Source organism: Lolium perenne, chromosome 5 (genome assembly GCF_019359855.2).
Source record: "Lolium perenne isolate Kyuss_39 chromosome 5, Kyuss_2.0, whole genome shotgun sequence".
NCBI classification, from domain to species: domain Eukaryota; kingdom Viridiplantae; phylum Streptophyta; class Magnoliopsida; order Poales; family Poaceae; genus Lolium; species Lolium perenne.
In genome coordinates, this window is record NC_067248.2 from 41,203,502 (window position 1) to 41,217,673 (window position 14,172).

At 41.6% G+C, this 14,172-nt stretch overlaps 1 protein-coding gene and 1 long non-coding RNA gene across 2 annotated transcripts; both read right to left on the bottom strand.

Annotated features, from left to right (window-relative positions):
- Window positions 1-6,896: 6,896 nt before the first annotated feature.
- Window positions 6,897-7,976, bottom strand: LOC127300074 (BTB/POZ and MATH domain-containing protein 2-like). The gene has a single exon (XM_051330152.1). The coding sequence runs from the start codon at window positions 7,974-7,976 to the stop codon at window positions 6,897-6,899; it is 1,080 nt and encodes a 359-aa protein (XP_051186112.1).
- A 1,551-nt stretch (window positions 7,977-9,527) lies between these two features.
- Window positions 9,528-13,211, bottom strand: LOC127304470 (uncharacterized). The gene is made up of 5 exons (XR_007853393.1): window positions 13,082-13,211; window positions 11,932-12,057; window positions 11,776-11,833; window positions 9,920-10,124; window positions 9,528-9,797 (listed from the first exon to the last, which is right to left on the bottom strand). It is a non-coding gene; the product is annotated as an uncharacterized lncRNA (long non-coding RNA).
- Between the last annotated feature and the right edge of the window lie 961 nt (window positions 13,212-14,172).

The window sequence follows — 14,172 nt, forward strand, 5'->3', positions numbered from 1 at the left end:
AAGGTTTCATTTGTCTAGTTTAATTGGGTTAGTCTCTTCCTCACCTTATCAATTCAGGGGTATGGTATTATTCCATGTAATATTAGGTTATCTGACCACTCCAAGGGAAATGGTTTTCAACCTAATACTTTAATTCAATGATTGTCCTTGAGTCTTAAATAGGTAAAGCTAAGAGTGGTATGAATGGTCTCACTAATTTGGGAAGGACTTGAATGATACTCTAGGGTTCCTCTTGAAGATGATGATTTGAATACTTGGATGTATATCCAAGGTTTAGCTCAAGGTTTGTTATTGCTTCTCTAATAAATACTATAGAACTCTCACCTCTCTAGGTTTGATGTGTAATAACTTGGAATGGAGAAGAATATCTATTTCTGGAGTGGATCTTCTTGTTATAACTCCAATGTTGAAGTGGAGTGAATACCCTGAGGTTTCATGGTAGGATTATGGTTTAGTTTTAAGACAGGGAGAAGATAGTCAAGAATGGTTTCTCCATTTTATTGTTACTTGGTTTGTACTTGAATAGATGTTCTTATGTTATGGCAAGGATTAACATATTATGATCTTTAATAGGATCAAGTCATTGATCCTTGATTAATAAGTTATTGTGTTGGTTGTAATTCCATTTGATCTAACCCTTGAGATCAAATCATCTCTACCCAAAACAAGGTTTTAACAAAGTCACATTGAGGTTTATAGCGCTTGACTTGATGAGCTACTTCAATTCCACCAAGGTCAAGTGAAACTTCAGTTACTGTGACTGTTTTACTTTAAAGCGCGAAATTTCCCCAGATTTTCTATGCATGAATGCAATGCACACACCTGTTTCCTCTATTTTTGTAACCCCATTACCTGGGATATTACAAGATTGCCCCTTTCTGCATGCAGTGCAACAAATGCAAATGTCAAATCTTGTAATTCATGTTGTACAATGTCTATGAGTTGAATGAAAGTTTGGCGCCTCCGGTGCCTCAACTTGTTCAAAAAAAAAACACATACGATGCACATAGCTAGCTTAGTTGCTCTACACTTGAGTATCTGGCTAGATAACAATTTTTGCACATTATTATGCTACTTTTAAATATTAGTTTCAGAAAATAAAATAATTAGAAGATAGTTAGTATTTAACTTAATAACATAAAATTTTGGGGTTATCACATCCTCCACACCTTATAGGAATTTCGTCCTCGAAATTCAACACTCAAATCTCAAATCCCATTGGTTTGGACTTGCTTAGAACATGATTTAAACTATGCTAGAGTATTTAGAAGTACATCAGAAATATTAGCGCTTAGATTGATTAGACATGCAATAAGGAAAATAGAACTTATATCCGAAACAATAATCAAGCAGTGCAATTTTTTTCAACTTCAGGTCAACTATATATAAAACCAAAACCATGTTATTAAGGCAATTTAGAAATCAAACAACCACAAGTATCTAAACTTTGGATTACTCGCACCAAAATAAGAAAATACTACCGATAGATACTAGTCGCAAAATTACATTCTATCCATTTTCCCCGCGTATCCTAAACCTAGAGCTCTGATACCACTTTAACTGTCACGCCCCGAGACCGGGCCTGGACGAGATAGCCGCCGCGCGCCTATAAACCGAGAGGCTTATACTCGCGCAAGACTAAAAATGCAGGCCAAAAACCAGCACAGTGGATCTCGAGAAGCTCATATACATCATTTTATAACTTTATTCTCAATTATACAAGCATTACAACTAGATTCTCTAATTCGCTACCCACCCACTGGTCGTGCCTAAACCTCCGCCGAAGAGGTCTTCTTCGATAACGACATCTGTGTCTAAAAAAAACATAGGGGAGCTGATGAGTACGACAAGTCATACTCAACAAACCGATTATACACAATCATATAAAATGTAAAATAGAAATGCTTTTTTATAAACAATATGTGGTTAAGGTATTAATCATATTAAAAATAGCATGGTGCCACACATGAAAGTAAGTTTCCCTACCAGGGAATCACAGGGGTGAAGTTCACACTTTTACACTCTGTAGAGGGGTACTCCGATATCAACAGCCTCAACTAGCAACACACATGCGCTAGAGGAGCAGAGCCCTTTGGCCCACTAGAACCCGGACACCTGAAGATACTGATGTTGATCGCTCCTACGGATCCATCATCGACACGTTCCACAACAGGATCGTCCCCAGCGGAGAACTCAGTCGGTCCCATACCTGAACTGTGACCGGTACAATATGTTTACCTTCGTAGCACCAAATTTTCTCTTATAAAAACATGTATCTCTCATGTTGATCACTTCTTCTCAATATTTGCGATAATGCCCGGTTCATACTGGTGGCTCCAGCGGATCCATCACCGCATACCGGCACTGGTGCATTACTACACACATATTTCAAAGAACTATCATATCTCTCAGCCCAGTTATCTACTATCAAATTCACAGCATAATGTATTCTACAAAATATACGAGAGAGTATAAAAAGCTTGCTTGAAATAAACGATGCATAGAAATCTAGTTCTATGTATAACTTCCAAAGAAAACCAACAATGATATAAACCGCAGTATCTATTCTTCGACACAAAAACTCTCCTCTACGAACTACTAGCGCCTCCAACTGTATATATCGATGATATCCATCTCTTTCTGAACATGGATATGCTACTCTCTTGCACCGCCTAGATCTCCAACATGGATGCACATATATTCTTAGTCGACCCCTCTCTCTCACTCTCTTTCCTGGCTAGTTTGGTATTCTCTCCGTTCTGTCTAACTCTCACTCTCCGGATCTATCTGATACGCGGTGTGTGAGAAAAGTAGTGCTGCGAACAGCTATTTATAGAAGAGGCAGTGTACACACGCTAAACTCGATTATTATCGATCCAGGTTCTTTTGTCAAGGGGATAACGAGAAAAAAAAATATCGACTGGTTAAATGGAGTATAGTTTGTAGTCCCAATGATAAAGGAGGGCTTGTAGTTCATGAACTGGAAGTCAAGAATTCAGCCCTACTAGGTAAATGGCTGTTTAAGCTTCTTACTGAGGATGAGATTTGGCAAACTATTCTTATGAGAAAGTATATGGGCTCGAAGACGTTATCCCAAGTGGTCTGGAAACCAGGAAATTCACATTTCTGGGCTGGCCTTATGGCGGGAAAGAATGTCTTTTCCCGCTATGGTACTTTTTCGATCAAGAATGGAGCACAGATACGGTTCTGGGAGGACATTTGGTTAGACAATGCTCCCTTAAGTGAACAGTATCCTGCTTTGTATAGTATTGTTCGTCGCAAAAGTGATACCATTGCCACGGTAATGGCTACCTCACCTCCGAATGTGACTTTCAGACGAGTGTTATTAGGGCAAAGGCTGTCGGCATGGAATTCCCTGATTGACCGGTTAGGAGAGATACAACTATCACCCGAACCGGATGAATTTAGGTGGAATCTTATTATAGATGGCACTTTCTCGGTAAAATCACTCTACAATGCGATTCTTCATTCTGATATACCAGTTGATAATAATAAGAAGATTTGGAAGATGAAGATACCATTAAAAATTAAAATCTTTGGATGGTACCTTCGTCGAGGAGTTATTCTCACCAAAGACAATCTTGTTAAGCGAAATTGGCATGGAAGTACATGGTGTGTTTTCTGTCAACAGGACGAAACTATTAAGCACCTTTTCTTCCACTGCCAATTTGCGAGATCTATATGGTCAGTTATCCAAGTAGTGTCTACCTTGTATCCTCCGATTAGTGTGGCCAATGTCTTTGGCAATTGACTTCATGGTGTCGATTCAAGGTTCAAGTTGCTTCTTAGGGTGGGGGCGCTAGCAGTTATCTGGGCGCTTTGGCTATGTATAAATGACAAGACTTTTAACGATAAAAATTGCTCCCTTTTCCAGGTTATCTACAGATGTACACGTATTCTCCGTTTGTGGTTACCTCTTTAGCAAGTGGAGAATCGAGACCTATTTACGGAGGTCTGTACACGGTTAGAGGCTACGGCGAGGGATACTTTTTCCCTATATGGGTGACAACATAGTCTACGGATTGAAGCCCCACCCACTCCTTAGGCGTCTTATAATTCATCGCTTCGATATGTATTTCACCTTGTGTTGCTTTACCAGACATTTCATTTGAATCCTTTAAACGGCTGTGTGCATCCTGGTTATGCAGAGGCTGGATGTAACTGCTTTTCAAAATAATAAAACATCATTTATCGAAAAAAGCTAAATATCTAGCCGCTCTGCCGCTTGAGACTGACCTTCGACACCAAGCAAAAGCTAGGTAAAATATCTACGGTGCACCGTGCCTTGCTGGAGCTGGATTAAAGAATCGCTGGCCGACTTCATAGACGTAAGCAAAACGTTCCATGCAACTCTCACTAGTAGAAAAATGACCTACAGTCCCGGTTCATAAGGGCCTTTAGTCCCAGATTTGCAACCGGGACTAACCATTCGGGACTAAAGGTGGGACTAAAGGTCCCGTCACGTGGGCTGCTGGCGTGCGTCGAGGAAAATGACCTTTAGTCCCGGTTTGTAACATCAACCGGGACTAAAGGCTATTTCGTTAAAAAAATATCCATTTTTATTTTTCTAATTATTTTTCGCTCCCTCTTTTTTCTGTTTTTTTCCAGAATTTCTAGTATTTCAATTAGTCCCGGTTAGTCTCCAACTACACTTCATCTCTAGTCAAATTACTTACCCGTGGTCAAACTTCCCGCTCGTTTACCCATCGTCCCACTACTCTAGCACTAGTACGCTTAACTTCCAAGTTCCTTTCCCATCCCGCTTCCAAGTGAAGCCCGCGCATGTTGTTGATAGTAGTATCATATCAATCCTATTAACATGTTGGTCGATGTCACACTTCTTTATTGTTTGAGTTGTAAATAATTATTTTAATAAACAAAACTAATGATATAATAATCTTGTACTATAATTGTATTTGTATTATAATTTAAATTCTTTTAAATATTAACTTTTTAATTTGTATTATAATTGTTTTTTATTTTTTATTTTTTTTTATATTTTTTTGCCAAACCTGAAAATTTGAGAATCTAAAAATTGGCTAACTTTATTGTAAGTAATAGGATGCAATTATTAATTTAAAAAACTAAAAAATATATAAAATCCTAAATTTCTGACAGAAACTAAAATCTTCCTGCTTTCATATTTTCATTTGGAATTTTGAGAATCTAAAAATTGTCTAATTCAGATGTAACTTTTTCTCACGATCTAATTCGGATCTAAAAAAGGCGATCCACGGGGGGAGGTGCGTGGGGAGCCAAAAAAACCTAAAATCCTTTTGTCCCGGTTGGTAAAATGAACCGGGACTAAAGGGTATACCTTTAGTCCCGGTTGGTAGGCTTTTGCCCCAGAGATAGCCTGCCGCCACCGCTTTAGTCCCAGTTCGTAATACCACCGGGATTAAAGGGTCCGAATAAACCGGGACTAAAGGTTTTGTACGATGAACCGGTACAATTCCTCCCATTAGTTCCGGTTCGTTTTTAAACCGGGACTAAAACTCTCAGGGGTGGTGAACGAAAACCCTGTTTTCTACTAGTGTCAGTGAATACCATGCAGTCTTCCTACGTGGCCTATTTTGCTGAGTAAGCTGCTAATCAAAGTCAGCATAGCCTCTAATGCCCAGCCACGTTATGGTCTAACTCTGGTTTTGCCACGATAGTACTAGATGCATGGCTGATGATTCGATGCACAACTACAAACACGTACGATACACATAGCTAGCTTAGTTACTCTACACTTGAGTATCTGGCTAGATAACAATTTTTGCACATTATTATGCTACTTTTAAATATTAGTTTCAGCAAATAAAATAATTAGAAGATAGTTAGTATTTAACTTAATAATAGATAATTTTGGGGTTATCACAACATCTCTAGCGGCAAGACGCATTTCGAACGATAAAATTGACCGTGCGTGTCCGTTTGCGTTGGGTCGGGGACGCGAAATTGGCCTTCGGGCCACGACTGACCGTTTTGTGTCTGCGGGTGCCCCGAGCAGGATGACGCATTTCACTACTTCCAGACAAAAAATATTTAAAAAACTTTACATAGCGTTAAAAATAAAAACATGAAAACATTTCACTATTCTCTAAGGCCTAGAAGACCATTAGAGGCGGGGTGGACTGGCAGTGCCGGCAGAGAGGACTGAAACCCTAGCCCCCCTGGGATGGCTCGTACGTATGAAATGAAACGTTTCCTATATATACAATACAGGTAAGTTTGCATATGATCAAGAAATGTTCTCTGCTAGTATAAGTATTATTGGAACAATGTAAAATATGAACATGCAGATTGTTTCATGACCATGTGAAAAAACAAAAGTGTCTAAAGTAAACACCATGATCGGTGAAACTTTAATATGATCTTATGATTATATATTTACAATCCGATCACCAGAATTTTCGATGATGATATGGAAGCTGATCACCCGGAGCTACCTAAAACACAACATGAAGCCTGGAAGCTGCTGCTGATTCTGACCGTTTTTTGAAATGTCAGGCGAGTGTGCCCACTTCAATGTGGCTCGGATTTCCTTGTCCAGAAGTATTGTAAAAAAGATTTCTCAAAGATAACAGAACCCAAATTTAATCAGATATAAAAAATACTGTGTTATACATCAAATATAGAGAAAATAATAATTCCAGCTCTAGATTTCTAGTAGTGTTGGGTTAGCGAAAATAATAGCAGCTTCTGATTTCAAGAATAAGTTGGTCACTACTAAGCACTAAGTACTGCAACCCAAACATCTAATGAAAAGTTCAAATAAAGGATGAATATAATTAATTAAAAAAAGACTGCACAATTAAAATCACTACTATCTTTAGTCTCAATATATAAATTGAAGAAAACGACAACACCATTAAAATTACTATCTGAAGTCAACGAGGTAAGGGAGCAACCCGGGCTAATAGCTCCACTATAACTAAGGGGTAATCGGTGATGAGTTGCTCAAAGCCGTCGCTCTTGAGAATTGCTTTGAGATTGCCTTTGGTCTGAGCAAGGAAATCAAAGCATGCGTCCTTGAGCTCGTGGCAACGGTGTCGCTGAGCCAGGTCGAGAGTAGTAGCCACCGTACTCATGTCAATGTAAGCGCGTAGCTTCTCCGCACAGATGGACTTGAGCCTCTGGAGGTCGTACCTATCCGCCGCCACAAGAAGGTGCTGAGTCATGGCAATTTGGTTGTCGCCCTCGAGGTCCTCGGGAGGTGGTGGCAGGTTGCCCGTGTAGATGAAGTCGAGCATAGCCTTGAACACAAGTGGTTCCATGTCGTCGATCCGGACAGAAGGGGCGGTGTTCTCCCTCATCGGCCCAGTGAATAATGCCGCGAACACCGAGGACTGAGCGGCGAGGAAACGCCTGTGCGCCCAGAAGGTCTCACCGCCAACCTCGAGGGTCACGTCCGTCGGCACGTCGTTGGTGACGAAGCGGATAAGAGCCTCGGCATGTTCATGATTCGGAGTCGGACTGCTTGGCGGTGGCTCCTCGGTCGGCAGCGGGACGGTCTCCGCGGAGTTTACGGGCACGCGGAACTCGCACCTGACGCTGAAGGCATCGTTGCTGAGGTAACTCGAGCGCTCCAGGATCGTTCTGCTGATGAGTCCGGTGGTTTCGTCACTTGATGGATCTCCATAGATCATGTTTAGGCTTTGAGCAACTCTTGGGTAATTAGCGACGACGGGGCCAACCAAGGAAACTTTGTAGTTCACTGTCACTTTGTCTTCGTCCACGCCGTATTCACGATCATGGTATAGTAAGAATGTTACGCATTTGTTGTCGTACGAGCAGCAGCCGTTAGGGTAGTACCGTAGGTACCAGCGACGGCCCCCGGCAACGAATCTTGCTGATTTGATGTACACGCCGTTGGCATAACTGCTGGTGGCGGAGTAGCCGCCTATCGCCAGATCGTGGGAGACCGGAACGGTCTTTGTGAATATAGCAGAAGCAGTGTGCGACGGCATGACGCCGGCGGATGACATCGGACGACGCCTATACCAGCAAAACTCGGCGGAACGTTGGCTTGAACTACTTCAAGAATCCCCAGCTTTAATTTTCTGCAACTAGTAACAAACCTATGTGATCTCTCCCATACTTATAAAGGGCAACATCGGCCTGACTCCGGCTCGTACAAGTACAACCTGGGCCGTCCATGATGACCTTTCTCTCTGTACGACTCTACGTACACGGAATCTAACGACTAGCACTTCTAGCCGGACTCTGCTACACCTAATAACCCCATCATGGAATACTAACTACGACAGCAAACTGATTGGATAGGCTCAGTCCGTCTACCAGACATCTTAAGGGAAGATTGTAGTGTATTCCATAATTTAACAGCTAAAGTTTGATTCATGCATCCCAAAATTAAAATTAATAAAATGACTAGTACAAATGCCCGTGCGTTGCTACGGGTCATCAAATTTCATTTCTCAATAAACATGTATAATTCTATAATTCACAACTCATTATAAAACTTCAAAACAAATCAGGGGTATCATAATGTACTACGACATGATAATACTGAACGCAATAACAAGATAACATTGTTGTGCATCTGCATGCTTGCAAGTTCTATGTATTTTTGTTACTCTTTCACGGTAAGTCCTACGCCTGTGTTATGGGCCGTCATAACTCTCAACTCAACAACCTCTCCTTTTAAATCTCATAAAAAATGGATGCTGCAAGCACATGTATAAAAACGTGGGTGTTGTAAACACATGTATAACTGAAGAAATACTTATTTTCTAGTAAATAAGTTGTTTATTTTTTAGTAAGCATGGTTGCTGAATTTTTTAGCATGCGGTGGCAAGGGAGGAGGCAAGAGCCCGGGCGAGGGTGCAGATGGAGCGTCGTCATCCGTTCACCGACAACGACGACGACGACTCCACTGACCAGTCGTCCGACTGGAACTCAAGCTCGACAGACACGTCGTCCGATAGTTCCTCTTCGAAGGAGGAGGTGACAAGTACGAGGCACGTCCGTGAGAACAACGAGGCGGAGCCTTCTAACAAGAAGGCCAAGAATTAGTTTATAATTTGTTCATTTTCAAATTTGTTCTCTAGTTTGTATGTTAAATATGTTTAAATTTGTTTGATTCGAGAATTAGTTTATAATCCTTTCACGTTTGAACTCGCTCTTTCAAAGATTGGTTCAACCAATGTAGAAATTGAAGAGTTCTTCAAAAAAGGAAAAGAAGAAGCACGAATGTCTAAAATGCGTCGGACCGCTGGAGGCACCCCAATGCAAATGAGCGCCTCGCGGTTATTTTCGCGTCCGCCAGGCAACGTAAACGACGCTCGTGGATAATTTGGGCGTCCAAAATGCATCGCCCCATTGAAGATGCCCTGAAATTTAGCATAGATAGAAGAACCAAGAGGCTCACAGATATTTCGAGACTTTGAATCATATGCATCCTTTTTAAAAGGAATCTACTTAAGGACGTAGAAAATGCTTATCTTTCTAAAATAAAAAATGGAAGTGCCAATGCGTATATATCTGACCTCTGTTGCTCCAAACATCAAAATTCCTTGGCTATTAATCTCCTTAATTTGTAGATTGTCCTTGAACAAGTCAAGAAGGTCCCTAAAATATAAGGAGATAAAACTCGGTTCCTTTCATAGCAGCATTTTACAATAGCTACATAAGATGCATACACAAACAGCGAACAGTTTACTACCGTGGTTGCTGAAGAAATTCAATCATGATCAAACTGTAATAATACGAGAAGACGTGACAGATGCCCAAAGCTCCCCCTACCCGAGCCAACCACCATCACCAATAACCTGAACAATGAGAGAGTAAAGTGTCTAGCGTGAGTATAACCAACCAGAATGCCCAGCTGCTGCCATAAGTTCTCTATCAAGCAGGACAATCCTAAAATCGTTCAGGTTCAAACCGTACGTACCAATGACTTCTAGAGCTGCATTTGTAATATCCACACCCAAATCAGGGAAGCCTCCAGCTACGGCCAGCAACCCCACCTGTGCAACTCTACCATGTTCATCCTCAATACCTCATTGGTCATCATCTCCTCTCTATACTCTGAGTATGTCATATCTTGCAGATCTGTGCAACAACTTCTAATCTCAACCTCCTATAACATCTCTCTCCTGTTTATTTTCACAATGAGAAAAATATCAGCAAGAAACATTTAAGTTAGTATATTCACTATCTGATCTCCAAGCATGCCCAAAAGAAATCGGAGAGAAATGATCTACTTTTGGACAAAAATAAATACTTATTCACAATTGACACTGATAATTTTTTTAGGTGTATCAGACATATTTCAAAAATAAAGAACTATTAACTAATATTCACTCTAGATTTTTCAAAATATTATCAAAGCTTTTCTAGTGAAAGCAGAAGGAATAAAATGTTGTAGTGCATTAGTGTAGTATGGAACACATGAGATGGAATCATGGAAGAGGAGGGGAAGCTGAGGCCTTCTGGCATCATTCATGCCTGTCTTTAGTGATCGGCATTGGAGAAACTGTGTAAAAACATGCAGAAGTATCAACAGCATTGTTCATGAAATATACAATCTTTAGGGTTCTTTGTGCAAAATGTTTGTACAGTGATTGTAACTTTCTTTATCTTTTGGTCCTCTTTGTACTTGTGCCACCGCTGATTGAATAGCTTCTAGGTCCCTATGGACCGTCCCTTGTTCAAGAAACATAAGAGTGGATTTTGCATAGGAATCATGCATCCCATAGGACCCAAAATTCAAAGAATAAATCCTGGATTCACTATCTCTGGGTTTATACTTGTTCACCATCCCACGACAATGACCATTCCCCAAGCAAACCCAAAAATAAAATGATTCAAAGAATTTTCACAAAAAGTAGAACACGAATCATGCATATAAATAAATAGTGAATACCATGATCCCACAGCTTTTGCTTGTATTTTTTCCAGGCTGCCGATGTTCCGCTTATGTTTTATTCAACACTTGAACATAAAGATAATGACCCCATATCATTATCAGCAAAAAGAATTTACCATAATAAATAGGACAAACTCAGGGCATGGGCCATTCATCAAATATTTATCATGGGTCTAGAAAGGAAATCCGTTCATCAAGCTAGCATCAATCATCTCAATGTCCCGAAGCAAACCAGAGAAAGATCGTGTCTCTCAGAATTTATTTTAAAGAATTAGCCATACCAGAAATGTGTTTAAATCCTTCTAGACGGTCATTTTATTAGCATCCCATACTGCTAGCTGATTCAACAAATGAATTTACAACAAGACATAGATGTGCAGCCATTACGTACCAGCAAGTTTCAGTCAATGGGAGCGTGTAGGTTCAGATATCTGTAGACAATTGTAACTGAATCAACATGGATCACTCACTGTGAATTTAGTAATCCATGGATGATGAATATTGTGAAATTGTATCATTTGGTGTGCATTACTGATTCACATTTTATTCAGTCGGTTGTGAATTTTGATATATCGTGAAATTTTATAACTTAGCGTGCATTACTGATTCACATTTTATTCAGTCAGTTGTGAATTTCGATATTGTTGTGAAAAGTGATCTTATCTGAACCTGCTATGGACACTGAACTAAACTATTTCTAACCCAGCCATTGAGACTCTAAACCACATCGGTTGGGTAATGTTGCAGGTGCCCGTGCAGAACCGCTGGCGAGCTCTGCGGCGGCTGCGGCAAGGCAAGCCTGCGGCTTGGGTATTGCGGCGGAAACCTAGAGGCAAGGCCAAGCTTCTAGATAATGAGCGGGAATGAATTTGGATTACCTGTACGATGGTCTTGGTGCAGATGTGCTCCTCGATCTTCTTCTAGGCGCGGCCAAACCTGAAATCCACACAAATCAATCAGCTAGTTCAGGGACTGCAGATTAGCTAGTTCAGAGCAGAACAGGGCACGTATTCAGGGCATGACGTTGTACTGACCTGAGGAGAGTGTCGAGGAAGCGCTAGGGTGTGTTTGGTAGCCCGGGGCTACTTAGAAAAGCTATCTCCCTCATACATGGTGACCTCATACATGCTCAACCGAGATTTTGTTGTTTGTTTGGTAGCCTGTATCAGTTGAGAGATGCTGAGTTTAGATGTTATTTGGTAAAAGTTGTATGGGGTGAGACGTGCTGGTCTAGTTCTTTACACAAAGGTCCTTAAGCAGAAAAATGAAAAGCAATTGGGTCCTTCAATAAAAACTGATAAGCAATCGGGTCCTTGGTTGGTTGATCCCGTGCCAGCAGTTGGCCGCCGGTCGAGCACGCAGAAGCCGCCGTCGGGAGAGCTGCTTCCGACGGACGGAGGAGGAGCGGCTGGCGGAGCCGGACGGAGGAGGAGCGGTGGGCGGACGCCGGCCTTCCTATCCACCATGCGCAGCCAGAGAAGCTCGTCATGGCGGCGGTTGGCGGCGCAAGGACGCGGCCCGAAGGGAGAGAATGACAGGAGGGAGGCGGCGACGCGGTCCCTGCTCGGCCGGCGGGAGAGGAGGAGGCTGGCGGCCACGGCAGCGCTAGTGGCGGCGATGGTTGCAGGATAAGAGAGAGAGGAGGAGGAGGAGACGCGGGCTGCGTGGGGGGAATGACCGTGCAGGGTGGGGGTCTTGGGGGGTGCGGGCCGCTGCTACAGTACTTTGCGGGATTAGCTCATCCCGGATGAGCAGCGAATCTCTATTTGAGCTTCCCTCCTCATCCCGGCTCTGGGTCGTTTTTGGTATCCACTCAGCTAAGCGGAGATGGGAAGAGCCGGCCTAACAAACACTGCATCCCCTCAAAATCTTGGTTGGGAGGAGAGTTTCTGAGTAGCTCTGGGCTACTAAACACGCCCCTAGTGCTCCTCCGGGCACCATCTCTCCCTCGGCTTAGGGAGCTTTCCTCACCTTCCCTCTGCCCGCCCCTCTCTCGCTGCCCGACCTACTTCGCGTTCCTACATGTAAGGATCTCAAAGATGTAGGGGTCCTGAAGAAGACAATATCTGGTACTAACTCAATCCCAGATTCCACAATGTTCTAGCATATCAAAGAGTCCAGCCATCCAAGCTGGCATTGTGTATCATCGGTATAATACCATGGAAGATTAAGGTAGATGAAAACCTGAAACTTGGAAGTGCCGGCATAGGGGCTTCTTCCATGTCAACACCAGATATGCTGGATATATCAAAAGAGTAAACTGAGTCATACTGTGCGTAAATTTGAGCTATTTAACGTCTACCAAATCCCAAACTCCTCAACGTTTCAGCATGCACATCTCTCTAAGTGCTAGAAACAGAAGTGCAAGTAACAAGACACATCTCATAGCAATAGTAACTCGGGTGGAGGGCTCACATTCTTTTCAGAATTATTAGTACCAGCCTCACGTACAGCTCAAATACAATCTCTTAAGGGACATTCTTGGACAAGCTAACCTTTTAAGATACATCTCACAACAAACTTGTCCCTTATTTCCCTAGAAATTTACACACACAAGAGGATCTATGTGTGCAAAAGATGGATTCTGGGAAGTTACTTTTTGCCTCCTAGGAGCAACTATAAATTACAAACAGCACCATTACTAACCTGTGACTTCATCTTACGAAATATATAAAATTGATGGAAGTTGCAATGTACTCTGGAATCTGGATAGTAGTTGAACTTGCTTCATTCAGTATATAAAATTATTTGTTTAGAAAAAAAATACATGCAAATGTATAGCACGCTACTAAAGTATGAACAGAAAGATAAAGTCAAACCGAAAGTCCAGCTTTTTTCTGGAACACTGCATTTGGTAACAAGTGAATCTTGAAACATGCCATGTGCTTTCTCTCCAAGAGAAACATCTACGAAGCAGTGACACCACTAAAACGGAAAGGATAATAAGAGTCATTTTTCTGTAATATTATAAAGTGGAAACACCAAAAGTAGAGAGATGCACTAAAAATGTACCCACTGGTCATGAAGAGAGGATTTCCACTCAAACTATCGTCTTCAAACAAGCAAGCAAAAAAATTACGAGGCATGTTCAGGTTTTGAGTGTTAAAAATTAGACATGCCATTGCTGAATAGTAATAGAATTTAACTAACCTAACAACATGCACCTACCCAGATATAGTACAACATTAAGCAAGAAGAAATTACACAGAAAAAAGGTCATCCGGGAGACTGATTAGAGCTAAAGATGAAACCCACTATAGTAAGCTACATACTTG